The 27,318-nt window shown below is 47.6% G+C and overlaps 1 protein-coding gene across 1 annotated transcript in view; it reads right to left on the bottom strand.

The window, feature by feature from the left end:
- Window positions 1–27,318, bottom strand: part of LOC118571933 (serine/arginine repetitive matrix protein 1-like) — a 35,407-nt gene that overhangs the window by 2,243 nt on the left and 5,846 nt on the right. The window contains exons 2-3 of the mRNA XM_036171337.1: window positions 15,425–15,495; window positions 14,565–15,390 (exon numbers count right to left, since the gene is read on the bottom strand). Coding sequence (XP_036027230.1) covers window positions 14,565–15,390; window positions 15,425–15,495 — 897 coding nt within the window. The remainder of the gene's footprint in view (window positions 1–14,564; window positions 15,391–15,424; window positions 15,496–27,318) is intronic.

Raw genomic sequence — 27,318 nt, 5'->3', positions numbered from 1 at the left:
AAGCCACAGCCGATTCTCCCCAAGGAGAGGGGACTGGCTGGGCTGCTAAGTCTACGTCTCCCTGAGGCTGGCTGTCACAGGGGAAGGCCGGGGTGCTTGCTGATGGCCGCCTTCGTCTGTCACCTTCTGTGTGCTGCCCTGTCTTAGTTGTCTAGGATCAAAAGCTTGTTTGATAAGTTCTTTGCATATTTTCATGTTCAGCTTGTGGGCACCTTTAAACTTCTTTCTGGTTCAGACTGCTAGCCAGGCATGGTGGTGCACTCCTTTAGTTCCAGCACTGGGAGGCAGAGACAGTCAGTGGATCTGTGAGTTCGGGACCAGCCTGGTCTAGAAAGCAAGTTCCAGGAAAGCCAGGGCCACACAGAGAAACCCTATCCTGTCTTGGAGGGAAAGTTTCAATTGTTAAAGGTGTCTGTATGTTTTCTTCTATGCATGTACCTTGAGACCTTTTTTGTTTGTTTTTTGAGACAGGGTTTCTCTGTGTAGTTTTTGGTGCCTATTCTGGATCTCACTCTGCAGACAAGGCTGGCCTCGAACTCACAGATATCCGCCTGGCTCTGCCTCCTGAGTTCTAGAATTAAAGGCGTGTGCCAACACCACCCAGCCTGAGACCTATTTTTAAATAATTTTTTGTTACTTTATGTGTGAGTGTTTTGCCTACATATGTCTGAGTTTTGGTTTTTTTGTTTTGTTTTTCCAAAACAGCGTTTCTCTGTGTAGCTTTGGAGTCTGTTCTGGATCTCACTCTGTAGACCAGGCTGGCCTAGAACTCACAGAGATGCTCCTGCCTCTGCCTCTAAGTGCTGGGTAAAGGCCTGTGCCACCACCGCCCGACAGACTGCATATGTCTGTACACCACGTGCGCACCTGGTGTCCTTAGAAGCCAAAAGAACAAACTGAATCCCCTAGGACTGAGTTACAAGCTGCTGTGTGGGTGCTAGGAATTGAACTCTGGTCCTCTGGAAGAGCAGCCAGTGCTCCAGACTGAGACCTATTTTTGAAAGAAAAAAAAAAAAAATACTTGGTTATGATAATCATCGGGACAGCTTGCGTGAAAGTTACTTGCCACCAAAGAACAATCTGCAACTGGCTGTAGTCTTTCAGGTATCCTCTTAGCTTTCCTGAAAGGTTTAAGAGCTTGAATTACTACCAAATTCAATCATATTTTCTTTCTTTCTTTTTGGTTTTTTTCAAGACAGGTATATTTTCTTTTCTTTTCTTTCTTTTTTTTTTTTTTTTTTTTTTTTTTTTTTTGTTTTTGTTTTTTTCGAGGCAGGGTTTCTCTGTGTAGCTTTGGAGCCTTTCCTGGAACTCGCTTTGGAGACCAGGCTGGCCTCAAACTCAGAGAGATCCGCCTGCCTCTGCCTCCCGAGTGCTATCCTTCTACCCTTTCTCACTCCAATCATGCATTTCCCAGCCTGACTTCATCTTTATCTTAATCTTGACAGGCCAACTCTTATTTTAGATTCTAAATAGAGATACAGATAGAGTTAATGGAAATGTTGAAGGGCACCACGTACCCCAATTCTGCAGAAAGGAACAGGGATTAAATTGTCTGAACTTTTTCCTTTTCACATTTGGATCCTAACATTTCAAAACAAACGAGGCCAAGTGTTGGCGGCCCATGCTTGGAATCCTACCACTCCAGGGGTAGAAGCAAGACGATCAAGAGTTCAAAGCTAGCTTGGGCTCCATGAGATGCTCTCTCAAACAAACAAAACAGAAACTAATAGAAACTGAAACGTCAAAATTAGGACAAAAACCAGAGGCTGAGAGCTAATGAGGTAAGGGCAGGTATTAGACCTATCATCCAGTGTGAGTAAGTTCTGGATGTAGCTGGTTATTCACTCCAGGAGAACCTCGGTGCCTACAGCCATGGGGCTCTGACCTATTAACCAGAGAGTCTATGGTGTCCAATAAACAGTCTGGCTGTAGCGAGGGCTAATAGACCCAAGACTTGACTAACTCAAGTTATTGTTTCTTCCAAGTCACTGAAATCAGACTTTGGGTTTGATGTAAGAAATTTACCATTTACAACACATTACTCTCACACCACAAGAAACTCAGCAGTAGGTGAGCCATGACGAACACTCAGAGTGCTCAGGCTTCTGCCTCCTTCCAAAGACCAAGATGCCCAACCTTGTACTAAAGAAGCTGCTTCTAATCAGTTTTCCCATTTCCCAGCATGCTCATCTTCTAGGATCCTACTGGACATGGCACAAATTTCCCTTCAATTTGGTATTGAGACATTCACTGTAGCTCTTGTCATAATTATGACACACCTTAGTGTGTTGTAAGACCAGGATTAGAAAACATTGTTCTAGAATATCTTTCTAGATTAGAGGGTTTTTTTCAACATCAGAAACACAAAAGCCTGCCAGAGTCAGAGACTCCAGGAACTCATTAAATGTAAACCTCTCTACAAATAAAGAAATAGACCCAAAGAGGCAAGGCACTCGGGTCAGAAAAGGTATACAACAAATTGAAATTTTGTCACCTGAAAGGTTCCCAGCCTCCCTGGCAAGGTCACTAGACCATGCCCTAAGGACTTCCCATCACAGGGGGTAACCACTGGGTCTCCTTCCAGTGCTGGAGAAAGAGCTTATTTAACCCTGACTCAGCGACTCTCGCCCTGGACGAACACTGGAAACACCTGGGGAGGAAGTAGGGCTGACCCCAACACCTGACCCCAGCTCAGCCCACTGGTGTCAGGCTCTGGCTGGGCCTCTGCACTCAGGCCTTCCCTGTCTCCTTAAGCACTCTGGCCTACAGGGCTTTCCACTTGCATTTCTCCACGCTGATCGCTCTTCCCTCAGACACTTGCACAACCGGTTCTCACCAGCAGATTCCTACAAAGGTCTGTTTATCAGTGAGAGTTCTTTATATTTTACTCTGAGACAGCTTTTCTTTAATAGCCCAAGCTGGTCTCCACTCCTCTTGCCTCAGTCTTAAGTTCTAGGCTTGACTTCTCATCCATCCATCCATCCATCCATCCATCCATCCATCCAATTTTATTACGTGTGTGTGTGTGTGTGTGTGTGTGTGTGTGTGTGTGTGAAAGAGAGAGAGAGAGAGAGAGAGAGAGAGAGAGAGAGAGAGAGAGAGATCGATCTGAGGGAAACTCGAAGGAGTCAGCTCTCTCCTTCTACCATGTGCATCCCAGGGATGGAACTCAAGTCATCAGCTTCTCCACAAGCTCCTTTACCCACTGAGCCATCTCACCAGCCCCAACTTCTCCATTTAAAATAAGAAGCCCAGGGACTGGAGAGATGGCTCAGTGATTAAGAGCACTGGCTGCTCTTCCAGAAGACCCTGGTTCAATTCCCAGCACTGACATGGCAGCTCACAGCTGTCTGTAAACTCCAGTCCCAAGAGATCCAATCCCCTCCTGCAGCCACTGCAGGCACCAGGCTTATATATGGTGCATAAACATATACACAGGCAAAATACCCTACACATAAAATAATACAAATCTTAGAAATAAAAGAAACCCAGAGTTTGCCTAGTATTTTGGAGACCCAGGCTCCATAACCAGTATCAAAGAGAGAAATCTGTCCCCCAAGTCACCTGCCCACCACACCTACTTTTATTTCTCTTAGTACACTTCTCACCAGCTCTCATATTTAGTACCTCCCTGTTTATTGACTCTAAGTCCCCAAATTCCTAGGTAATGAGCTCTATGAAGGGAGATGTTAATCATGTTCTCTGCTATGTTCCTAGTGCTCGGTGCCTGGTATACAAGCCTACCTGTACATAACGTGCCACACACATTGGCCAGCACCCAGGAGCCAGAGGTAGGGGATTCCAAGTTTGAGGGCAGCCTGAAATACAGAGGCCCTATCTTAAAAAAAAAAAAAAAGACCAGCAAAACTGACTAGAAGCCTAACGAAAAAGAAACCATACAGAAATAAATAACTTCTAGTCAATTTAATCACTTGTGAGTCAGATCATCTGTCCTGAGAAACAAAACCAGAGACAGAAAATGAAGCTGAAAGGTGGTGATGGAACAAAAGGATTTCAGGCAGCACCCTAGGGTGCCGCCTACAGAGCCATACATAAAGGATTGCTTCACCCTGAAGCAGAGTACTCTCAGCAGACCAGAAAGGACAACAGGCTCCTCTCTGTATCAGTTGGAGATGTGACCCACAAGAGCACAACCCCTACTCACCACCACCCAGCCACTAAGACAGCCTGTGCTTCCTACTTCCTCTTCACACTTCATCTGCTTCGGAAACGTGTTTGAAACCACCGACATGTTCAAGGTTAGTGCACTGAGACCCGGCAGATGTCATCCCGCCCATCACGTGGTCTCACTGACCCTCTGTCCTGTTGTCTCATTCCTGACCACTCCGGTCTTTCCCTACAGCATCAGTTTGTGTGACTCCTCTCCAACACTACCTCATCACATGACCTACTATGTTCAAACTAAACAAACCTAATAGTTTCTAACTGCCTACCACCTCAGGTTTAAGCAAGGAAGGCCTTAAAAACGCAGGTCTAGACCAGGTCTCCTGATCTGGCAGCAGCTGCTCCTTCACCTCCTCAGAACACGTCACTGCCTTCCCTCTACACACTACAAGAGACAAGACCCACCCTCCACTCCTACCAAGAGCGTTCTCATTCTCCTCCACAGGATCGCTTCCTTCTTTCGTCTTCCAGCTTTATGGCACTCCCACCCCATCTGCACAATATGTACACTACACACACGTGCACACACACCTTTATCCACTCCATGAGTTACACAGTTCATGACTATATCCCAGCACCCAGGAGCCAGAGGGGAGAGGGCTGTCATGGACCTGAGGAAGGAGATACTGGTTCCTAACAGGGAATCAGAAAGCCTTTCTCAGCTGGGGTTCCTACTCGCAGATCAGAAGTCAGAGAGAGTAGAGTCTCAGTTCTGAAATAAGTGAAAGAGCAGGTGCACGTGAGTAAAGAAAAGCGGTTTTAGGCACATGAGAAAAACCAAAGTCTGAAGCAGGAGCAGTGGGGGTGGGGAAGGCAGGTGATCAAAGACTGTCGCAAGACTTAGACTTTTAAGATTGACCTTTTTTTTTTTTTTTTTTTTTTTTTTTGGAGCTGAGGCTTGAACCCGGGGCCTAGCAAGCGCTCTACCACTGAGCTAAATCCCCAACCCCTGGCTTTATTTTTAACTATGTGCATATGTCTGTGTGTGGGTATGTGCACAAGTGTGCAGGTACCTGAGGGGGGGGGGGGGGAGGTGCCATATCCCCAGGAGCTGGAGTTGTGTGTGTGTGTGTGTGTGTGTGTGTGTGCCATCCACCATGGGTGCGTGCTGGTTCTTTGCAAGAGCAATATGCACTCTTAACTACGGAGCCATCCCTCCAGTCCCCAGGACTTGGATTCTTAACGTATAAAAGAACTTGGGGCAACGGGTGATGAATTTTATACTTTCAGAGAGATCTGGTGGTGGTGACGCACACTTTAATCCCAGCACTTGGGAGGCAGAGACAGGCAGATCTCTGTGAGTTTGAGGCCAGCCTGGTCTACAGAGTGAATTCCAAGACAGCCAGGGCCACACAGAGAAACCTTGTCTTGAAAAACCAGAGAGAGAGAGAGAGAGAGAGCACACCAGGCGGTGGTGGCACATGCCTTTAATCCCAGCACTCGGGGAGGCAGAGGCAGGTGGATCTCTGTGAGTTCGAGGCCAGCCTGGGCTACAGAGTGAGTTCCAGGAAAGGCGCAAAGCTATATAGAGAAACCCTGCCTCAGGGAAAAAAAAAAAAAAAAAAAAGAGGGCTGGAGAGATAGCTCAGTTGGTTCAGTGGTTAGGAGGACTGCTTGCTCTTCCAGAGGTCCTGAGTTCAATTCCCAGCAACCACATGGTGGCTCACAAACATCTATAATAGATCTGATACCCTCTTCTGGCCTGCAGGCATACATGCAGACAGAACTCTGTATACATAATAAAGAAATAAACCACTAAAAAGAAAGAAAAAAGGAAAAGGAGGAAATAATATAAATCCACCTTTATTTGAAAGCCCTCATACTCAGTGTCAGACACACTTTTCCCTATAACCCAACCAACAGAGGACCAGATAAGCCTAGTATTGGAAAAAAAACGGTAGCTCAGAAGCTAGGGACTCTGATAGCCATGAAAGTTTCTAGCGAAGTATGGTAGCCTGACTTCCTGTACTAAGCACCTACTATGTGCCAAACCTTGCTTCAAAACAGACTGATCCTGTCCATGTGAGGAAACCCATAATCCTACCACTTGAAAGGTAGAAGCAGAACCTAGAATTCCAGGCCAATCTCAGCTCCATAACAAGTTCAAGGTTAACCTGCACTTCATGAGACTCCATCTCAAACACCAAAATCAAAGTTTCTTTATGGGCCAGAAGATGGCTCACTGGATGAGAGCACTGGCTGCTCTTCTAGAGGATCTGGGCTTGATTCCCAAGACCCACAGGGCAGCTCACAACCATCTCTAACTCCAGTCCCAAGGCAGATGGGGGTGGGTGGGTGCACATCTAACACCCTCTTCTGGCCTCCACAGACACACATGCAGGCAAAACACCCATAATTAATTAAGAAGGGGGAAGTTTCTTTGAAAGGTTTCTCTCCTGCCATGCAGGGGTGTGTCACTCCAGAGTCCTTGCCCTAAGTGCCTGCCCAGGCTTTCCCTCGGTCAAACTAATGCCTGACAACTAACTTACTGTGTGTTGATAGACTACAAAGAGCATAACCCCTCCCAGGAGGTGTAAATAAATGTTAAAACCCTCTCTAGGTTAGGAATGAATGGCATATAGTCATGGAATGCAATGAACTGGGGCTCTTCTTCTGTGGACAGGGTTCCCTCTAGAAGAGCACAGGGTCAGTGGTGACAGGGAATGAACGGTGCCAGTGACAGGGCAATGTTCTAATGTCCAAAGGCCCTGAATTAAATCCTCAGCCCCACAGAACAACTGAAGTGGGATGGAGTAGGGGACAGGTGATGGAAATGAAATTCCACAACTGCCACCAGCTCCTTCCAAATGCTGTCACTCTATCTTAGGTGCCAAGGATGTTCCTGAGAGGTAACCCCAGCCACCTCAAATGAGCAGCACGTAACCACCACCCACAAAAAGAAAAGCCCCCTTAAGATACTTCTGGTCAGCCAAGCATGGTGGCGCACGCCCTTAATTCTAGCACTTGGGAGGCAGAGGCAGGTGGATCTCTGAATTTGAGGCCAGCCTGGGCTACATTGAGAGATTCAGGACAGCCAGAGCTACACAGAGAAACCCTGTCTTGAAACAACAAAAAACAAACAAACAAAAAGACACTTCTGGTCTAGAAGCAAATTGTTCTGTAATTGCTTGCAGTGGGAGGGAGAGCTCCTAAAGGCAAAGTTCATCTCACAGGATTCTTATGTCCTACAAAGTACAGTGCTCTGGGCTGGGCCAATGGTAAACCTTTCATACTTGGCTGTACATTGCCTAGCAATGATGTATAGGTGCACAAAAAGCTATGCAGGATTTTAAGTACAAGTAAAACATTCTTTGTTCCATGTGTGATGGCTTACCCTGATACCAGGATCAGGGAGGCTGAGGCCGAGGACTGCAAATTCAAGGACTGCCAAGGTTGCACAGCAAATCTCAAGCCCCCTGGGGCTACATAGTGAGACTTTGTCTCTGGGCACATGATGCATGCATATAATGCCAGCACATGGGAGGTAGAGGCAAGAGAATCAGATGTTCCAGACTGGTATACACTATATGGAGATTTGAGGCCAGCCCTGGCAATATGAGACCCTGTCTCAAAAAACAAAAAACTAACGGGGCATGTGTACAGACCTTTAATCCAAGCACTTGAAGGCAAAGGCAGGTGGATCTGGCTCTCTGTGAGATCAGAGTCTGAGGCTAGCCAGAGATACATAGACTGACTCTATCTCAAAAAACAAAATACACAAACACACATCACAACAGGCCAATGCAGAGAGCCCTCCCAGAAGAATCTAAACAGCAGCTCCCTGCCCACTCCTGGGCTTCTCTCTCCTCTGGAATGCCAAAGCTGAGACTTAGCTTTGTTTTCAGACCTTGGGACAGCATGGGTTGTAGTTACAACTGACCCCTATCTTCAAAGTTCATTGCTACTGTCTCACTTTGCCCTTTGCCTTGCACAAGTGAACATCATTGACTTGATCAACTGAACCCGCAGAAAGGAGAGTGTTGTAAACTGCAGCAAAGGAGGGTGTAAACAGGCAGCCACAGCCAATCCCAGTGGCTCCCACTAAAGTAGTGTGGATAAAATATCCGTGTCCAAAGACTGCACAGAGGAAGGGACAGCCCCACCTCACCTCAAAAGTGTCAAGCCTCCAGAAAGAGATACCCTAGGAATGCACCTTAAACTTACACACGGATCTAACCCCTTTCCTTTGCAGTCTCTTGAGCTCTAAACTGTACCCTCAAGATTTTTGGCATCTTCCGTGTGGATGTGTGGGAGACTGCCCAGACCATACTGAAACCAGGCCACACCAGAAACAAACTGATTCTTTAGAGGTCATGCCTTTAAAGGGTAGTGGTGGCACATGCCTTTAATCCTAATACTTGAGAAGCAGAGGCAGGTGGATCTCTTCCAGGCCAGCCTAGTCTACAGAGCGAGTTCCAGGGCAGCCACAACTATACTGAGAAACCTTGTGTCCAAAAACAACACACACACACACACACACACACACACACACACACACACACACAAACACACAAAGCAATCAAACGGGGTAACTGGGTGTGGCTTTGCCTGTCTAACTCTAGCACACAGAAGGGGGGTTGGGACTTCCAAGTTCCAGGTTGACCTGCAACCCCAGGACTCAGACAGCTTCAGCAGGATGACTCTGAGGTGAAGCCACACTAGACTGCAAGACCCTCCCTGCCCACCCCTCCAAAAAGAAACCCAAGGCAGGCTCACACTCTACTCACTGCCCCCCCCAAAAAAAGAAACCCAAGGCAGGCTCACACTCTACTAACTGTTCCCCCACCCAAAAAGAAACCCAAGGCAGGCTTACACTCTACTCACTGTGCCCTCGCCAAAAGAGACCCAAGGCAGGCTCATACTCTACTCATTGTCCCAGGCTCTCCAGATTCAAGGACTGTCCTGATCAGACCCTGACAAGGCAAGCCATCTCAAAGCACCTAAAAGCACCTTCCCTTCAGCATGGCCCAGTCAATTCCAACATGGTACTTCTTTTATAAGGATATAGCTGTAGTCAGTTTCAGTTTTTGCTACATGGCCCTCAGTTTTTGTTTCCAAAGTAAAAGTAGACCTTACTGTGTATTTATTTATTTATTTTTGTGAAGCTAGGATATTAAAACTTTTATAAGATCCAAATCTTATAAAAGGAAGAAAATACAAAGAATAAAAAAAAAGAAAAAGAAAAAGAAAGAAAGAAAAGAAAAGAAAAAACAAAAAACCAACCCTGTCTCAAAAAAAAGGAGGGGAAAAAAAAGGAACAGTAAGTGCTCTGAACTACGGAGCAATCCCTGCAGCCCCAAGTTTTAGAGTTTTAACAGAAAAAAATCCATCTACAGTCTGGGTTACTCCCTGAACAATTCCAACGCGTATACCCATACTACTACTTAGCCCAAGACTCTCCACACAACAGAATCTGCACGTACTTTCTCTGCTAACTTAGTTCTAAAAAACCTCTCCCATCACATTTCCTTTCTTTTTTTTCTTTTTTGTTTGTTTTTTGGTTTTTTGTTTTGTTTTGTTTTTTGAGACAGGGTTTCTCTGTGTAGCTTTGCGCCTTTCCTGGAACTCACTGTGTAGCCCAGGCTGGCCTTGAACTCACAGAGATCCGCCTAGCTCTGCCTTCCGAGTGCTGGGGTTAAAGACATGCGCTGCTGCCACCACAGGCCAGCTCAAATTTCCTTTCTTTCTAAAATTTATTTAATTTTTGTTTTTTGGGTAAGAAAAGGTCTCATGTCAGCCAGACTAGCTTCAAACTCAGTGTAACCCTGAACTTGTCAATTTTTTTTAAGTTATTCTTCCTCTTTCTTAAGTTTCACAAGCACAGGATCCCACCCAAATACCACAGCACTACTCACTCTATCAATAATTATTACCAACTATATAGAGTAGTGCCGGAGAAAGGCACTACTCTATTCATGTTCATGTCCATGAAGCCTGAGAAAAACACATGGGAAGTGAGGGAGTTTGTAAGATGCCCTAGCACCAGCCAGAAAGGGGACGAGCGGTGAGGACAATGGCCAGAGGGTAGAAACATCTGTCATTCTACAGTTCCATTTGTATGGTCAGTTAATAGTGTAGGTTTACTCATCAGTCCCCTCCGAGTTTACTGAATGAGTCAGTCTCCCTGAATCTGCTGAAAACCTCACTAAACTCAAGTTTGGGTCTCCAAGTCTAGGAATTGACACTGAAGCCCAGGGTCCCCACAGAGTGACATTGCTCTCCAGCTGCAACACGGAATGCTTGAGTTGTATCTAGTACTCTCTGGCACTCCGCCACGGCTTACAGACTAAACTACAAACTTCTTGACCTGTGTCTCATATAGCCCTGTCTTCCAGCCTCATCTCCGGACAACGAGCTCTCTAACAGCTGCATGCTTTCATATTCAGGGCACTATACAGACTGTCCTTCAGACTTACTAACCTGCAAAACTCCCATGTAACACAATCTTAGACGGTCTTATTAATAAAAACAAACCCGGAGCCAGGTGTTGGGGTGAACACTGAAAGATCAGAGAAACAGTCCTCATCTGAATGGATCTCAGCTGAACTGCTGCTAAAAGCTAAAAGCCTAAAAAAAGCTCTAGTTCCTGGTCCTCGTGCCTTATATACCTTTCTGCTTCCTGCCATCACTTCCTGAAATTAAAGGCATATGTCACCACATCTGGCTGTTTCCAGTGTGGCTTTGAATTCAGAGATCCAGACAGATCTCTACCTCCAGAATGCTAGGATTAAAGGCGTGTGCTACCAGTGCCTAAACCGATGTTTAATATAGTGGCTGTTCTGTTCGCTGACCCCCAGATAAGTTTACTGGGGTGCACAATATATCAACCACATTCCTATTCATCCTCTAAGGCTCAGTTCAGAAGTCACCTCCTCCCTGAAGCCTTCTCTTTTCCTCCCAGGCATTTCTAGGACCTCACATATCCCAGCTGACTTCAAAGACTACATCGCTGATCTTCCTCCTTTCTTCTACCTTCCAAGTGCTAGGGTTACAGGACTGGGCCACCATAACTTGCCCCTAACAGCTCATTAGCCACCACTGTATTAGAGAATTTAGATAGCTATTATAATCTATTTGTTAAAATAACTGACTTTCCCTAGATAAAAAGGAAATGGAACCTAAAAGTTCTCACTTTGTAAGTTCTATCACAGTATCAAAGCATGAAATGAGATATCAATGTTGAATGATAGATCATATGGAAACAGCACTGGCACTAAGGGAAGAGGAAAGAAGAGGAAAGGAGATGGTTACACAAAATTCAAGAACCGAATATCACCGGGCAGTGGAGGCGGTGGTGGCAGCACACACCTTTAATCCTGGCACTTGGGAGGCAGAGGCAGGGGGATCTCTGAGCTGGAAGTCAGTCTGGTCTACAGAGAGAGTTGCAGGACAGCCAGGGCTACAGAGAAACCCTCTCTTGAAACAAAAGACCTGAATTATCTATTTAATCTTATTCAAAATAGTCACAATATAGCTAAGGAGCAGCAGGATTTTTTTAGTTATGGACACTAATATTACTGAACAAGTGCTAAACTGTCTACAGCTCAACTCTGTCTGAAACTTTATGACGTAGACACTTGCACTCAAGATAAGGAGACTAAGGGGTAAGCAAGTTAAATAGAACACGTATCTGAAGTAAAATTAAAATACTGTCGTCTGACTCCAAAACCAGCCAGCGCTCGAAGGAGGCTGCAACAGGCAGCTGGGTTTCCATCCAGCTGTGTTACACTCATCACTGTGGACACATCACCTCACCTCTGGGTTTGTCTCCCTGTAAAATGGACATGAGAACCGTGTCTCTTAGGATGTACAGAGTAGTACAGTAATGTAGACAAAAATCATTTCAATGGCTTCTCCCACCTAGCACACACTCAGAAATGCTACTTCGTTTTCCCTTCCTAAAAGCTAGGTAAAGAACTTAGAAGAAAAGAAAAAAAAAACGAACACACAGATCCAAGCAGGTCCCACACACTTGGGATCTTTTAAACAGAGAAATCCTTGCCTTATCTCAGTCAGAACAGAACCCTGGCCAGAGGCCTTATAAAATGCAAATACTCCTAATTACCCTCAGCTACAGCCAACCTAAAGAAGGTGGGCGTCCTATACCCAGGCCTGGGTGAGCACACAAGCCCAGCTCTCCACAGACTTTTCTCTCCCCTCTCCCCTTCCTTTCTTCCTCTAGCCCATGAACCTCTTTCACTTCCTCCAAGTTGCCAAGCTGAGTGCTGTCCCACACATGGTTAACTCTTAAGCCTTCTCTGGGTCATGGACCTATGGTGCTTTCTCAGGGAAGCCTTCCCTGAGCCCCTAACTCAAATCATTCTTGTCCCATCCTCTCTGTCCCTTGAACTCACCAGAGCTTAAACTTTGATATCACCATTTCCTCCAGAGTTTTGTTCCAAAGACTCATCTGGGGCCAGGTAGAGCTCAAAGGCAGAGTCTATGCTTAGTAAGTGAGACCCTAGGGTAGATTTCCCCCACTGCAAAAACAGACTCAAAACACACACACACACACACACACACACACACACACACACACACACACACACACGGGGGGGGGGGGGGGGTGCGAGGGAGAGAGAGAGAGAGAGAGACAGGGACAGAGACAGAGTCCTTCCTACCTCCCTCCGGAGGGCCCCTGCCATTGTAATGTTAATGAAATTCTCTGTGAGCCCAGGAGTGCTGGTGTTTAGGTGACCCAGCATTCAAGAGGCTGAGGCAGGAAGATCTAGACAAGCCAGAGAGGAAGACAAAGGGAAAAACACAAACCACCCGCCCCTTTCTCTCAGACTCTCCTTCCCTCTCTTCTTTCTGCCCTTAGCATTTAGTCGACATGTTTACTAGACACTACTTACAGTCTTCCCACATACTGGAATGAAACTCCACAAGGGCAGTTATTTTTCATGGCTTTGTTCACCACAGCGAAAGCATATATTTATTGACAAATATTTTCTTTATTACTAGACTTTGTTTCACGGCTAAGATTCCAACACTAAAATAATGGTGTCTTTCTGGTTGACACAGCATCTCCAAAACCTACTTCAGTCATGGCCCATACTACAAGTGCTCAGAAAAATGTTTTGCAGTTAGGCATGGAGTCCCAACTACTGGGGAGGTTAAGACCTGAGCCTGATGGCCAACCTGGCTAAAAGGGGAGATGGGGGAGGGGTGATTGCTAAATGAACCAAAGCCATCGCCAGTGTAACAGCAGAAAACGGTCAAAAAAAAAAAAAAGCTTCAACACCAGCACCAGGCTTCCCCGCTCTTTCACCGTGTAAATGTACCTGTCAGTTTAGCAAACAGACGTCTGAAATCCCACTGAGAGCACACCCATCAGGCCAAGCACCCTGTGTTTCAGCCAGTGTACACCTGACACAACCCCCCCCTCCCAGCCCCTACACCAACACAGAGCTGCGGGGTAAGTGGGCAAGCCCTGGTCCAAAACCCTTACTACCCACCCAAGTCCCACCCGCCTCCTGATGAAGGAACTCTCTAGGCTAGTCCTGGATACAAAACACGCTCCCTGGGTGGGCCTGTGGGTTTATTCCAACCCTGGACTTGTAGTGTCACCTCTGGCCTGCTCATACAAATAGTTAAAAACCCCTAACCACCTCCAGGAATCCCGCGGTCCTCCAGAGCCAGCACACCTAAGGTCATCCGGACCCCTCCCCCTCCGCAAAGCTGAGCCAAGGCCAGGAGGCCATCTGTCCAGCAGACGCTCCCCTGTCCTCCCGTCCTCCCTCCCCCGGGTCACACGGAGCCTGGACCCCAGGCTGGCAGGAAGAGTCCCCGCGGAGAGCAGAAACCCAACCCTGATCAACAGGCCTGGTCACCCCCCTGCGGACCCCAACTCTGGAGGACGAAGCCCTGCCTGCCCCGGGAGAACCCTCCCCCAGCGGGTCCCAACTCGGGCGTAGCGGAGGGGAGACGGAGGGGCGCCGAGGAGGGCCGACGCTCCAAGTGCCTGCCCCGGGACGGCGCCCGGTCCTCGCGCGGCGGGGACCGTGCAGCTGACAGGGCGTCCCAGCTGGGCGAAGTGCACCGTTATCCCAGCCCGGGCCGGGGGCTCGGCGGGCGGCCGCCTGTCGCGCGCGGGACGACAGCGGCGTGCCCGGGCCGCCCCCCTTGAGCGGCGGGGCGGCGGCGGAAGGGGCCGGCGACCCGGGCCGGGGGCGGGGTGGGGTGGCGGCCGGGGCCCGCCTGGCGGCGGTCGGGGGAAGTGGCTGCCGCCTCGGGCGCCGGGCAGGGTCCGCCAGGCTGCAGGGCCGGGCCGCGCGCGGCGCGGGCTCCGAGCCCGCTCTCCTCAGACTCCCCTGCCGGAGCTGGAGCGGCCCGGGCGGTGGCCTCGCCCTGTCCGGGCGGCGGGGGGCGCTTACCTGGCGGCGGCGGCGGCAGCGGCAGGCCCCGGGCTCGGCCGCGCGCGTCCCCAGCGCCGGCTGCGGGAGCCACAACATGGCGACGGCGGTGGCGGGCGGGGCTGCGGCTCCGGGGGCGGAGCGGGGGCGGGAGCCGGGCTGGCGGCGGGACCTGGCTGAGGCCGCGGGTGGGGAGGGCGGGCGGAAGGCGACTCGGGCCTGGGCACCGGCCAGGGCGGTGCGGCTGAGGAGCTGCCCCGGCCCGGCCCGGCCCGGCCCGGCCCGGCCTCGCACCTTCCGCCTCCCGTCTCAGGCGAGCGCGACCCTGGCGACGCAGCCGCCGCGGCCGCCGCTGCGAGGAGGGGCGGGGCGGGGACGGCGCTTCCCCTGGGCTCCACCGGGGACTCCGACCTGGGCTGGCTCCCGCCGCCCTCCGCGCGCGCGGCCTGGCACCCGGGGCTGCAGCGGCCCGCGCCCGCGGCCTCTCCCGGCCGCCTGGGCCTGGGGAGCTCGGACGCGCCTCTGAGGCCTCGGTGCGGCCCAGGCCGCCCGCTAGAGGGACGAGTCGTGCCTTCCCGGCTGCGGGCCGGACGGCCGGACGGCGAGCGCCTCTGGAGCCCGGACGACGTCGTCTGCACTTAGACCTGGCCGAGCCGGGCCTAGCCACGGCTGTTACGTGAAAGGAAGCGGGGATGGCGTGGGCCTGGGCACTCAGGTGCGCCCTAAATGGCTGGTCATCGCAGGATCTCAGGACATGCTCGCAGGCTTGGAGGCGTGGGGCGCTCAGACATGTTGCCTCTAGGAGAACCAGGGGACGCTCCGGGAGCGGAGTCGGGGGGCTGCTAACCTCTCAGGGTGGACTTGGCCATTCGTGGGCTTACCGCGGAAGCAAAGGCTGCAGGGCCGAAGATGACGAGGGTGACCCGCAGGACTTCCCGAGAACCCGAAGTACCTGAGTCGGCAGCGTTAAGGCAACGGGGAGGTCCGAGTGCCCTGCAGTTAAGCAGGGAGAAATTCCTTCTGAAGAAACCGGCCAAGAGGCAGACACTTTGCAAAAGGGCTGGAGCCGACATTCAGCCGGGGTCTGACTCTGCTGTGTGCCAGGCCCTGACTGAGCCGACACTTGGATGAGGCGTGTGTTTAGTGATAAAGCAATGATGGCAGTTAGGAGAAATGATTCCAGAAGTTTGGCAGGGAGATGGAGAGAAAACTAGGCCTCTATCTTAAGGAGTAAAAGAAAGGTTTGTTTTCGGTTTTTCCAATTTGAAAGAGAGAGAGAGAGATCTCAACGAAGCCAAAGGGAAATAGAGTAATTTATAGTGTGGATCCCAGCAAAGATGGGAAGTGGGGAGGAGGAAGCCAAAGAGTGTTTTATCCAATGAAGTTTAAAGGATGAATAAAAGAAACACTTCTCCCATGTGGTAGTACATGTGTGTGACCCCAGCTCTTGGGAGCATGAGGCAATAGGCTCTTCAGTCCAAGGCCAGCTGGCATTAATCATTGAAAGACTGTCTTAAAAGCCAAAAACAAGAAAGAGAAAAGGGAAGGATTTTATATGTTTATTTGAGACAGGGCTTCTCTGTGTAGCCCTGGCTGTCCTGGAACTCACTCGGTAGACCAGGCTGGCCTTGAACTCACAGAGATCTGCCTGCCTCTGCCTTCTGAAGACTGGGATTAAAGGCATGTGCCACCATGCCCTTCGGGGCTTTTTTCTCTTTTCTTTTTTAATTGGAGAATCCTGCATGTTTCCACACATCAGCTAGCAGGATGACCCTAAAGGCATCCACAGGTAGATTCTCTGTCTTAAACTTTAGCCACAGTTGGTTCAAACTTCCAGACCACAGTGGCCTGAATGCCTATAATCATTCTACTCCTGAGATAGGAGGCAGGATCATCAGGAATTTAAGGTTTATCTTGGCTATGTATCCACTTTGAGACCAACTTGAGCTACATGAGGCCTTGCTTCCCCCCAAAAAAAGCAAGAATAAAACCTACACCATGGGCTGGAGAGATGGCTCAGAGATTAAGAGCACTGACTGCTCTTCCAGAGGTCCTGAGTTCAATTCCCAGCATCCACATGGTGGCTCACAACCATCTGTAATGAGTTCTGGTACCCTCTTCTGTATACATAATAAATAAATAAATCTTTAAAAAAAAAAAAAAAAACTACACCACTTCATGTAGGAAATAGCATGCATAACCAGCAGAGTTAACTCCATCTCTAAAAGCTTGTGAGGCACTTGATCTTGTTTTCTCTAAATATCTTTGGTTCAACCTCTTTATTTTGTGTGCACTCGTGTGTCTGTGTGTGGTCACATGTGTCGGCTTGGGAGAGTCAGCTCTCTGCTTCAACTATGTGAGTCTGGGAGATTAGACTTGGGTCATAAGGCTTGGCAGCCAGTGTCCCTGTCCACTGAGCCATCTCCCCAGCCCTAGTCCTCAACTTTGTTTCAAAGCTGACAAAACAGCAACAGAACCCTTTCCTTTCAGGAAATGTGTTTCCATTCCCTGGTTATGCCTTCATTTATACCACGACCACCCCCACCCCACCCCCAGTAATACACTATACCTGTGAACAAAATGGCCAGGATAGTAAGATGGTAAATAAATTGGAGTCTGTAGTCATTAAACCATACTGAGGGGCAGGAGAGAAGATGGCTCAGTGCTTAAGAGTATACACTGCTCTTGCGAAGGACCTGGGTGAGTCCCAACACTCAATCAGCAGCTTGCCTCTGGCCTCTGGGCACTGGTATTCATGTGCATGTACACACACACACACACACACACACACACACAGAGTTAGAAATAAACTTAACAATACATGAGGAGCACTGGCGCTTGAACTTCGTCGGCAATACTGTGGGAAGTGGATTTCCCCATTAGTTCTCACTCAGAACTAATGGTCGAAGGCTTCGGCCTTGGGGCCTCATAATTGGGCATTTGGTTGACTCAGAACAATGAGGCAAGGAGAACAGTGTATTCCAGCTGTTTATACAGTGAAAAGTGGGCATTGTGTCTCTGCTCATTACAATTTTTTTCCACAATAGTTTGTATAGAGAGAAAATTATCAGAGAGGGGAAAAGGAAGAAGAAATATACACCTCAACTAGGGTTGTTGACTGTTCCATTTTTTTTTTTTGTTAAGTTTTAAGATTTTATTTTCTGTTTATGTGTTTGTATGAATTTATGCCATGTATGGGTGGGTGTCCTCAGAGGCCAGGCCAGAAGAAAGTGTGTGGACACATGTGGGCTACTAAATGACCCTGAAGCTGACAGTGAGCTGCCTGATGTGGACCCTGGGAAGCAAAGTGAAAACCGAACGTGGTTCTTCTGGAAGAGCAGCAAGTGCTCTTGACTGCTGAGTCATCTTCCCACCTGTGTGACTTTTGAGTCAGGCTCTGTCTCTGCTCTGGCTAGTCTAGAACTTAACTTTGTAGCCTAGCCTGGCTTTGAACTCCTGATCCTCTTTCCTTACCTCCCAAAGCTAGGATTACAGGCTTGTACCTGATTTATGCAGTGTATTGAGACCAAACTCACCGGTGTTAGATAAGTGTTGTACTAATTGAGCTATATTCCTGGCCCCTTGATTTTTGTTTTTGAACTTCCATCTCCTGCCTCAGCCTCCTGGTCCTTCCCTCTGCCTCCTTTCCATCTTCCTTCTGTAGTACTGGCAACTGAAACTAGAGTCTCCAAGGCTTCATGCTCGCTAGGCACCCCCAAGAGCAGGTGAGTCTCCGTGAACTCAAAGCCAGCCTGGTCTACAAATTCCAGGACAGCCAGTGCTACACAGTGAAACCCTGTCTAGAAAAACAAAAAGAGATGAGACAGAAAACTTGGAACTATTGTGGAACTAAACGCGGCAAATAGACCCCCCCCCCCAAGGTCCAGAACACAGGAGCAGGGGGTGGGGGTGGGGTTTGTTGCCATGCCTACATTCAAGTCCCAGAGGTCATAACAGATAGTTGAGACAGTGTGGGGCACAAAGGCATCTAGTAGACCACAAAAGACTGGAAGAAGAAAGCATAACTAAGCAATAAGGAAGTGACCACCTGGCCCAACTTGCAGATTAACCCCTACATCCCCAGGCCACCCACTTCTCAGGAAAATTCCTTTATCACAACGCTTGTCATTTGCTGTGTAGATGTATGATAGGAGACACATATGTAATTTGAAATTTTCTCCCCCCCCCATTTTTAGGGGTTGGTGTGTAGAGAGTCGGGTGGAGCAGGGTCAACTATGTAACCCTAAGTCCCAAACTTGTGGCCAACTTGTGAGCTACCACACCTGGTTTAGGCTGCAATTTAAAATTTGTTAGTAGTTGCCAGTGAGATGGCTGGGCAAGTTAAGACACTAGCCACCAAGCCTGAGTTCCATTCCTGAGACACACATGATAGAGAGGGAGAACTGACTCCCACAAGCTGCCCTTTGACCTCGACACATGCACTGTGGTGTATAGTGTGTGTGTGTGTGTGTGTGTACAATAAGCAAACAAATACATGTAATAAAAGTTTTAATGAAAAGCAGTCTCCTAGTAGCCATATTTAAAAGTACAATTAGGTCCAAGTGTGGTGGTGGTACACACCTTTGATCCCAGCACTCGGGAGGCAGAGGCATGCAGATCTCTGAGTTCGACGCCAGCCTGGTCTACAAAGTGAGTTCCAGGGCAGCAGCCAGGGCTACACAGAGAGAAACTGTCTCAAAAAAACCAAAAGATATGACTCTTTGTTGTTGTTGTTGTTTTTGTTTTTCGAGGCAGGGTTTCTCTGTGTAGCTTTGCGCCTTTCCTGGAACTCGCTCAGTTGACCAAGCTGGCCTCAAACTCACAAAGATCCGCCTGCCTCTGCCTCCTGAGTGCTGAGATTACAGGCATGCGCCACCACTGCCCGGCAGGATATGACTCTTGAATCAGATCCAGAGAATATGCAGGAGTTTGTCATCCTTCTAAGTGGATACCATTCTGGTAACTATCATTTATAGAGCGCCAAGCATATTCTAGTGGATCTCACTCATTAGCACACTTAATCTTCACTTAGAAAAAAAATGAAACTCCTTTGGGTGGAGTGTAGCACAATGGTAGAGTACTTGTTTAGTAGGCACAAGGCCCTGAGTTCAAGTTCCAGTACACCCTCCCTCCACAAAGTTGGAGAGAACCCTAGAAACCACAACCTCTGCTTATAAATGAGGAAACGGAGGCATGGGGCACAACTTGTCCAGAGTCATACATTTGTAAGGTTGGAGCAGCTTGGTCCTGGAGCTGGATTCATTGACCCCATGCCATATCCTGGAACTGGCGGTGGTTGGATATGTCTGGATTAGAGGGTAAAGTATCTCCAAGGAATGTCAGAGGTCAAACCAATGAACAAGGCAGGGCCAAAGAGAGTTTTAGCTTCAGCACTTTGAAGACAGGTGCATGGTGTGTGTGTGTGTGTGTGTGTGTGTGTGTGTGTGTGTGTGTGTGTGATTGCTAATGACCATATCCTTGAATGTGGTTGTATTAAGAGATTCATAAGGGTTGGGGATTTAGCTCAGTGGTAGAGTGCTTGCCTAGCAAGTGCAAGGCCCTGGTTCGGTCCTCAGCTCTGGAAAAAGAGAGAGAGAGAGAGAGAGAGAGAGAGATATTCATAATCAGACTAACCAGCCACAATTCCAGTGATGACTCAAAACAAACAAAAAACAACAAAAAATCCCTAATTGCCATAAGATTGCTAAAGCTATCTAGAGGACCATGAGGAGCCAGCCCTCTGCTGCTAAATTCAAGGGCTCAAAAGGCGGGTGGGAGTTGTAGAAAGAAAAGAGGGTGGGGAAGAAAGTCAGTTCATCAGAGAAAGAGGCCCAAGCCCCAGCTAAACGGAGCAGCAAGGCCGGTGTTCCTTATTCTCCTCCTCTGCTCTACCCATGGGGCTTCCTGATTCACAATGAGGCTCTCTCTCAAGAACTCATGTTCCTTTCTTCCACAAGCAGTATAGCCAAGCAGGAGACTGGTATGCCCCTGACCCTTCCATTACCACATATATGCACATGCCGATCCAGAGACACTTACTTTCTTCTCCCAGCTGCCTGTGCAGCTGTCTGGGACTTTTTAAAGAAAGCTCTTCAAACATCTTCCGGGGAGATTTGAGTGACTCCAGTAATCCCTCTGCATATAGAGAGTGCCTTTGATTTGAGGGAATGAACTATCTTGCGGACACCCCACGCTGTATAAGTTTGCTTTTATATCATCTCTGGTTTCACAGCCCCGGACACAGTAAGCAGAAAGTCCTGTCTCTGGAGGTCCCTGGCTTAGCCTTGAGGAGGTTAGCTCTCCTCAGAAAATCCAGGAGATCCTTTTAGGAGACAGTCCTGGAGCACAGTCATTTCTGGTCTGGTCTATGTATTAGCGTGGTATGACATGCCATGGCTTCCTTTCCTGAACTGTAGAGGGATCTAGTCTTACTTCCTTCATTGAGGTACTTCAAGGAGGTACTTTGTGATTACAGTTATGTGCATATGGATGTTTGTATTTTAAAAAATTTATTTATTATGTATGCAGTGTTCTATTTGCATGTATCCCTGCAGACCAGAAGAGGGAGCCAGATCTCATTGCAGATGGTTGTGAGCCACCATATGTGTGCTGGGAATTGAACTCAGGACCTCAGGAAGAACAGCCAGTGTTCTTAACCTCTGAGCCATCTCTCCAGCCAGATGTTTGCATTTTTTAAGAATTTATTTTGTTTCTATGGATGAGTGTGTGTGCGTGTGTGTGTGTGTGTGTGTGTGTGTGTGTGTGTGTAAGAGGGAGAGAGAGAGAAGGAGGGAGAGAGCATGTGTGTATGTGTGCACTCTTGTGAACATGTAGATACCCAAGGAAGCCAGGAGAGAGGGTTGGATTCATTTGGAGCTGGAGTTATAGGCCTTTGAGTTGTCTGATGTGGGTGCTGGGATCTGAACTCCAAGCCTCATGATGGAGCAGCAAGTGTACTTAACTGCTGAGCCATCTTTCCAGCCCCACATTTGTTTATTATGTATTTCTTCCTGGGGTGGAATCTGGGGCCTCAGTTCTGTTACTGAACTGCTCACACACTCAAGTGTGCTGACCTTGAGATTAGGCCTTCCCAAGTGTTGGAATTGCAGAGTTGAGCCACCAAGCTCTATCATGAGTCCTGTTCCTGCCCCTCCCCCTACTTCCTGTTCCCCCCCCCCCACACACACACACATTTGCTCTGCAGAACTCAGAGATCCTCCTGCCTCTGCCTCCCTCTGTGCTGGGATTAAAGGTATGTACTACCACCTGGCTCCAAGAGTTCTTTTTTATCCCCACTTTACACACCAGAAAATGGGGATTGAAAAGAGAAGAGGGCTGGGTGGGGCTGAGGTAGAATTCAGGAGGAGTTGGATGGAGGCAGTGCAGGTGGATATGATCAAAATACATTGTATGTGTGCATGAAAATTTCCAAAAACAAACAATATACTTAAAAAAAAAAAAAAGGCAAGATAACTATTTGGCTCAAGGGATTTTGTAGTTCAAAGTCAATGAGATTTAGACTTGACTTTTGGGCAAGTAGTAGGTTACCTACAAAGGAAAATGCCAATGTGCCATTATAATTGATAGGATCCAAAAATGATATTTATTGGGAAGACTGGTGTCGCAACCAGTGAGGAAAAGAGCATGTTGAATCCCACATTTGGAAAATGTAATTCTTTGGGCTTTGTACCTTTTTTGTTCTTGGGTCACCCAAATATCTAAATTATTTTTATAGGAGACACCGTATCTGTCAGAGCACTGTAAGGGGCCTTGGTCAGCTCTCCCACATCTTCCTGAGGCAGGGCAGAGTGAACGGACAGACAGAAATGGGAAGGAAGGCAGCCCTGGTTGAAGTCTCTCCTGCTGAGAGGAAACAGGTCTAGCACAGCAGGTAAAGGTGACTGGCATACAAGCCTGGCAAGCCAGGTTTGAACCTGAAACCAACAAAAAGTGGAGAAGTGACTCCACAAAGTCTTCTCCTGTTGCACCAATCCTAAGTGGTCTAGTAAAAACCTGGAGCCAGATACCAGGGGGAAGCTGAAAGATTGGAGGAGAAGCAGAGCAAGCCACAGCCACCGCCTCTCACCTCACCAACTCCTCAGCCTGAAAGAGCCCGAGTTCCTGCCTCCTCCCGCCTTATATTCCTTTCTCTGTCCAGCCTATCACTTCCTGTCTCCACCTCCCTAGTGCTGGGATTAAAGGTGTGTGCCACCACTGCCTGGCTCTGTTTCTCTTTTAGACTGGATTAATCTTGTGTAGCCCAGTGTGGCCTTGAACTCACAGAAATCCAGATAGATCTCAGCCTCTGCCTTCCCAGCGCTAGGATTAAAGGTGTGTGACACCCCTACTTGGCTTCTACGTTTAATCTAGAAGCTTGTTCTGTCCTTTGATCTTCAGGCAAATTTTATTTGTTCAAAATATCAATGCAGTCTTCCGACTCCACATGCTCAGCATACAAAGGCACACATGCACAACATTTAAAGACTTAAAAAACTATTTCAACACAGTTAAGAGAATTTTCTGTGAAGACTGCCTATATAGAAAAACTTTCCTTTTATATAGAAATATTTCCAATAAAAATGTTAAAATAAGCCGGGCGGTGGTGGCGCACACCTGTAATCCCAGCACTCAGGAGCAGTGGCAGGTGGATTTCTGTGAGTTCGAGACCTGCCTGGTCTACAGAACTAGTCCAGGACAGGCTCCAAAGCTACAGAGAAACCCTGTCTCAAAAACAAAACAAAACAAAAAAAATGTTAAAATAGAAATTTATATAGAAATATTTCAAATAAAAATGTTAAAATATTTAAAATGTTAAAATAGTAATGAACCATGCTTAAGGCCTGAGCACATATGAGCTTCAAGTGTGGGCTTTATTACTTAACTGTAAATCTATAATTTTCTGGGAATGTCCTAAACAGGACTGTAAACTTTGTACATGATAAAAATGTCTCTTAACACCTTTGTGACCTATGGTTTTACCTTAAATCCTGTCTAATATACCTCAGGAAAGAGAAAGTGTGTGTGTGTGTGTGTGTGTGTGTGTGTGTGTGTGTGTGTGTGTTAGAAACCCTTTGAACAATGAAACTTCAGAAGCCACCAAAATCATGTTTGCTTACTGGCTGTTAAGACACCTCAGTGAGCCGGGTGGTGGCAGTGAGGGTGAGGAGGGATTCTGGGAAGTGGAAGGGCACAGCTTTGGCAGGTGAAAGAGCTGGTTTTAGCCTGAAGAGGGATGGCTGTTTGTATGACAGAGACCAATAAAAGAGGCAGAGATGGGGTTGCAAGCAAATAAACTGCATGAAGCAGGCAATTGAATTAGGTTTGTTTTTTTGCAAGATGGGCCTGGTGTTATAGGCCTGTGATCCCAGCTACTCAGGAAGCTGAGGCAGGAGGGCCAAAGACTGAAGGTCAGCCTAGGCTACAGAGGGAATTTAAGGCAAGCCTGGGGCAACTTAGTGAGACCCTGCTCAAAATTTTAAAAAAATTAAAAGTGAGCTGGGTGGTAGTGTTTGCCCAGCATTAGTAAAGCTCTAGATTCCATTCCCAGGACCATAAAAAGGGGGAAAACAAAACAAAACAAACAAACAAACAAAAACCCAAAACCAAAAACAAACAAACAAAAAAATTCTTCATTTACCTCTACAGCTGGACTGCAGATATGATGATTGAAAAATTTGCACACAAACTCTCTGATACTATTCCCTTCAAAAGCTAGAAATGAATCCTTCCCTTTGTTGAATCTGTATTGAACTAGCTGTTAGTGGAGAGAACATGGACAAAATGAGGCTGTTACTGTGAGTGCCAGAGCTTACTACTGGGACAACATTACCTGATGTGGCTGGTGAGAAATGAATCTTGACCAGGCACAGGTTGGAGGGGTCACAGCAAGACAGAAGAAGCTATGACAAGTTTATTGCGAGCAATTAGACTTTTAAATACCCTTATCTGACACAGAATATAAAGCAATTTCCAGGATCAGTACAATGGCAACTGCCAGGATATGATGACGTGTGCAAGCTATACAGGATATACAAGATTAATGTCTGCGACCAATTGTCCTGTCAAACTTCTATATGTTTCATTGACTTCCAAGGAACACAGAGAAACACAGAGCAGCCTAAATATGTCACTGAACAAGGGAGTGACTCCAGTTTCTAAGGAACTGAAAGGCACACAGCACCCCAGGAGCCACAGACTCTAACATGGAAAAGAGGTAGCTAGACCAGGCCAACTCCATGATTCCCTGCATGTTACTCCCATGATTTGGATCTTATTTTCTCTTGTTCATGATTTTGTTTCAGGTGGCAGGTTGGCCTTGAACTCTTGTGCTCAAGCAATCCTCCTGCCTTAGCCTCTCCAGGGGCTGGGTCTACAGGCGTACGTCTGCACTCCCAGGACATCGTTAGGTTTTCCGGGCTGTGAGTTTTGTTTCCATAGTCAGCTGTTCTGGTTTAACTAGGACCGATGAGTCTCCTGAGATGTGGGACATGGAAAGCAAACACTAGGAGCATTCTGGGCAGATCAGGATGTGACAGTCAGGAAGCCCAGGAGCGGCCAGAAGGCAAAAAGACTGACTCTTAAGCAGTTCCTTGTTAAAAGCATGGTGTGTGCTTTCGTCTGCCCCCATCTATGCAGGTTAATCTTCACCGTGGACTTGACTGGATCTAGAATCCCCTCTGAGTATGCCTATCAGGATGTTTCTAGAGAGGCTTAACTCAAAGAAAGCCCCACTCTGAATGTGAGCAGCACCACGTTATAGACTGGGGTCCTGTACAGAAGCAAAGAGGGAACCCAGCTGAGCACCAGGATTCATCTCTCTCTGCTTCCTGGCTGTGGATGAACCCTGACCAGCCACCTGAAGCTTTTGCTGTGACGGACTGTATCTCTCCCAATCACAAACCAAAACAAACCTTACTTTTGAAAATTTTAGCTAGGTGTGGTGGCACACGGCTTTAATCCCAGCACTCAGGAGGCAGAGGCAGGAAGGTCTCTGTGAGTTCGAGGCCAGCCTGGTCTACAGAGTGAGTTCCAGGACAGCCAGGGCTGTACAGAGAAACCCTGTCTTGAAAAACTACAGAGAGAGAAAGAGAGAGAGAGAGAGAGAGAGAGAGAGAGAGAGAGAGAAGGCAGATAATCTATGAGTTCAAGACCAGCCTGATCTACACACAGAAAGTTCCAGGCTATCCAGAGAAACAGTGAGACCAGTCTTAAAACAAAAGCAAAAAACAAAACAATCAAAAAACTAAAAATATAGCACTCAATATTCTGATTTAATTTTCATGCAACTTGTTTAAGCTCCTGATCCATTTTTGTGCATTGATAATACAATGTAACAATGAAATTTCATGTTTAGCATTCAATATCTATGAAATTATACATCATATTAACTCCATTATTTAAAATTACTGCATTTACTTGGTGTGAGTACATGTGTGGCATGGTGCATGTGTGGAGGTCAAAGGGTAGTTTTGAGGACTCAGTTCTCTTCTTGCATGTGGATCCTAGGTATTGAATTCAGGTTGTGAGCCTTGGCAACAGCTACACACACCAACTGCATTCTCTTTAGTGGATAGTTATTGAGAACTACTATAGCACCAATACAACCTGAAGGAAGAAGAAATACTTGGGCCAGTTTGGTGGCCTGTGATCCCAGCATTCAGGAAGCTAGAGTTGGAGGCATCCTGTGAATTTGAGGCTAGCCTGGCCAACATAGTATATTCCAAGTCAGCCAGGGCTGGAAAAACAAAAATATAAAAAACCAGGTGAGTTTCAAATTTCCAAGTGCTGGGATCACAGGCATGCACTATCAGGCCTAGCAACAACCTAAGTGGTTCATGTGTACATGCATGTTCTTCTGTGTGCAGGCAGGTGTGCATGTGTGTACGTATGCATGCCTATGAAGGCTAGAGGACAACTACAGGTGTTGTTTCTCAGGTGCTGTTCACTTATTTAAAACATTAGTGGTTTATTTTCACTATTTTAAAATGATGTTTATGCGTGTGTCTCTGTGTATGTGCACATGGGTACAGACAGCCAGAGTTCAGAAGAGGATGTCAGATCCCTTAGAGCTGGAGTTAGCGGTGATAATGAGCTACTTGAGATGGGTGCTAGAAACCGCTGGAAGAACAGCTGGTCCTCTTAAGCATTGAGCCACCTCTCCAGCCCCCCTTCCCTTTTTTGAGATTAAGGTTACTTATTGACTTGGAACTTGTCAATCAGGTTACATTGACTGGCCAGTGAGCTCCAGGCTCTTTTTTTCTTTTTTAAAAAGATAGTCTCTCTATTTTGAAGCCCTGACTGTTCTGGAACTATGTATGAGGTCACTATGTAGGCTATCTCAAACTCAGAGAGATCCACCTTCGCTCCCCCCGCCCCCCCCCACTTGTCCAATTCATTTTTAAAGCTTCCCAAATAAATAGCTTATTCACCTTTTTGGACCTGTAGGATATTCTTGGAGCTCTTCAAGGTACGTAAGAAATGGACAAAAGCTCATACCCACTTAATTTGACCTTTAGGTTGAATTTAAAATTGGCAAGTTTATGTGAAGGGTTTTACTAGCCAGAATTGAGCGAGGTGTGTGCGTGTGTGTGTACACACAATGCTTTAAAAGACACACAGCTTCCGCAGCATCTTCAACCTGAGAACAAACCGCTAGCTAACACGTCCTGGACCACACCCAGGACCCGGCCGCACGCAAGATGACTGCTGGCCTCGCCCTGGTGCAGACTCGGTTTCCAATTGGCCAGCCGTGCGCAAGGGCCCGCCTTCCGCAGGC

This window comes from Onychomys torridus, chromosome 1 (genome assembly GCF_903995425.1).
Source record: "Onychomys torridus chromosome 1, mOncTor1.1, whole genome shotgun sequence".
NCBI lineage: Eukaryota > Metazoa > Chordata > Mammalia > Rodentia > Cricetidae > Onychomys > Onychomys torridus.
The sequence above is the reverse complement of the archived record's forward strand: the minus strand, read 5'-3'. Positions and strand labels throughout refer to the sequence as shown.